Raw genomic sequence first — 2,617 nt, 5'->3', positions numbered from 1 at the left:
TACTGTCCGGCTGACTAGCCGGGAGAAACAGAGCACAGAAAGAGCTGGGCAAGGAAGGAGAGGCGTTTCTCTGAAGGAGAGAAAGAGAGAAGGCGAAGTAGTTACACTCAAAAACAGAGAGGGAGAGAGCCGGTAACTCAAGGCTGGTTGGGAGGTCTGCCGGTCAGCGGGGCACCGGGGGCAAGGGGGCAGGGAGGGGAAGGTTACCTTCAGCCTCGATGGAGGAGAGAAGGGCGGCTGCACACAGAGCAGCGACTGCCGAGCACAGCGCTGTCTTCATTTCTGCCCTTTCAGATCACAACAACATGAATGAATCTGCAGTGATGGGGGGAGGGGGAAAAAGGGAGAAAGGAGAAGGAAATGATACGCGTGGATTAGAGGATTGTGTGGGTGTATTCATGAAACATAAAAAAGACGAACCGTGGATTTCACTTTGTTCCCTTATCCCCAGCCCCCACCCATGGGACCAGGTTGAAACCTCGAGACTTGAAAGCCATCCAAGATGATGACAGATCTGCATGACTAACTGGAGAGTCTCGTCTCGCAATAATGTGGCTTCTGTTGCCAAACCCTTTCCAATCACTGTAAGCACACGCGGCTTTAACCTAGTTGGGGTTAATTTGATCAGGGAAGCGCGGTGAAGATCCGTGCCTCCGCACGGGCAGGAGCCAGGAGGGAGCTCCATGACTTCATCGCCGAGTGTGATGATAGCTAATTCAGAGGTCATGCCTGCCTTGGATCAACTAAATGTCTCTTTCAGCTGGGGATTTTCTTCGGCTCCTTTTTCATAACTGTTGAAGCACTTAGTTAGCTGTGTTTTAGTGGTCTCAAGGCAGTTTGGAAACTGTAATAAAACTTTTTTTGAGGGGTTCTGCCTACGAATGTGCTATTCTTCATTTCTTGAAGGTCTGAAATAGATTATACAGAAGTGTGTGTAACACAACTGAAACCTGACACGTCTGTCTAGCCATGATGTTTCAACATCTGATAATTCATTTACATGTCCTGAGAGAAAATAGATTTAAAATACACTATAAAAAGCAGGCAGGCGAAAGAGTCTCGCAGTCGCTGCAGGTTGTCTAGCAAAATAGGTGGGATTAGGCCAACTTAGTGGTTTCTAATTGCAAGCAGCTATACCTTCATAACTATATGCTCTAGGTCACGTCAAATCACTCCCAAGTACTCCAGCAAAACTTCCAAATTATTTCCATGTCTAAGTAAAGGCTAATATGAACAGTCCTCATTGCATATGCCTATAAGTGTTTCTAAAGTTTGGGGTTTTCTATCTCGGGAAGTAGGGAAGGGGTAATTTGTTTGAATAAAGTCATAAATGCATCATGTATCATAATTAGGCTGGAGGAAAGAGAATTCTAAAAGCAGTTAGGCAACAGATTTTATCCGGACGGTGACAAGAGCAAAACAAAAGAAAAATACAGAAGTCATTAGTCCGCAGAAACAGCTGAAAGGGAAAATAATATTCTTCTGCCATCTAGAGAACTAGCCAGCAAGGCACATTTAGTGGGTAGACGCTATGTAGATCCAGGAATTTCCCAGTTACTGACACTGAACTTAACAGGCTTCTGCCAGGCAGCTGTATATACTTGCCTTAGCCAAATGCTTTTACTGCACACAAAAATGCCAAAAGCTCGAAGAAAAACTAAGCAATGGTTTCAGTCCAATGGTACCTCCAGCGGATAAACAAAAGAGTAATATTGACTGTAACAAATCCCTGACACTAACACAAGAAAGACGAAGTTTAGCATTAAATTGTCCTGAAAGCTCCAAAATCGTATCACTGCTCTGCATGGGAAAAGGCTTTCCCTGAGCACATCTACCGCATTCTGCAGCGAGTTTAAGGATTGCCTAAACTCAACGTAAATGGACTTTTGTCCCAGCAATCTTGTGTGGGCTTGGAGTGCCATCTTTTGATCCTTTTGAAGAGCAACAAAAATTAATCATCTCACAAAGGCAGTGAGATGCCTCTCTGGACTCTCTAGGAGTTCCCTACTGCTGCAGGTCTATCATTTCTGAGATATATTTTTCTTTCATGAAATAAAACGTCTCAGCCAAAGCATTCATTTGCCCACCTAGAAACACTTTGTTTCCTTCTCGCAAACTTAGGTGTGTGACAGAAAGCCTGGAGGTGGCGGCGGAAAGGTCCTCTCACTGGCTCAGCGGGGACGTAAGCAGACTTTTTGTCAGGACTAAAGGTTTTCTCATTGATCTTTAGAGACCACTTAAAAAAAAAAAAAAAAACGGGCTTTCACCAGTGCCAGTCCAATATCACACTAATTCAACCTACGAAAGCTTAGCCAAAGCATTTCCAAACCATGCAGTGCACGACATTTACCACTTTCAAGAAGAAAAAATAACCTAAATGAAAAAAGCCACAGGAAAACCCCACTACCTATCAAAGGCATAAAAGACTGGAAACAGGAGAAAGCATCACCGGCAGTTGCACACAGAAGGGAGGGAAGGGAGAGCTCCTGCCAAAGCCGCAGCGGCAGCGCGGAGGCTGAATGATCAGACGCGCTGGAGGCGCGCTGGGCGCTGACGCCGGGCTCCGCCTGGAGCCTCCGGCCGGAGAGACCCACTGCGGCCGGGACACCCACCGCCA

The 2,617-nt window shown here is 46.0% G+C and overlaps 1 protein-coding gene across 1 annotated transcript in view; it reads right to left on the bottom strand.

Annotated features, from left to right (window-relative positions):
• COL12A1 (collagen, type XII, alpha 1) overlaps nucleotides 1–318 on the bottom strand; it is a 100,007-nt gene extending 99,689 nt beyond the window's left edge. Inside the window, 1 exon segment of the mRNA XM_009333147.1 lies at nucleotides 208–318. Coding sequence (XP_009331422.1) covers nucleotides 208–280 — 73 coding nt within the window. The 5' untranslated portion in view covers nucleotides 281–318.
• Between the last annotated feature and the right edge of the window lie 2,299 nt (nucleotides 319–2,617).

The sequence above is a fragment of the Pygoscelis adeliae genome, unplaced genomic scaffold, assembly GCF_000699105.1.
Source record: "Pygoscelis adeliae isolate BGI_AS28 unplaced genomic scaffold, ASM69910v1 Scaffold57, whole genome shotgun sequence".
In the NCBI taxonomy this organism is placed as follows: Eukaryota; Metazoa; Chordata; class Aves; order Sphenisciformes; family Spheniscidae; genus Pygoscelis; species Pygoscelis adeliae.
This window is presented reverse-complemented; position numbering and strand designations above follow the sequence as displayed.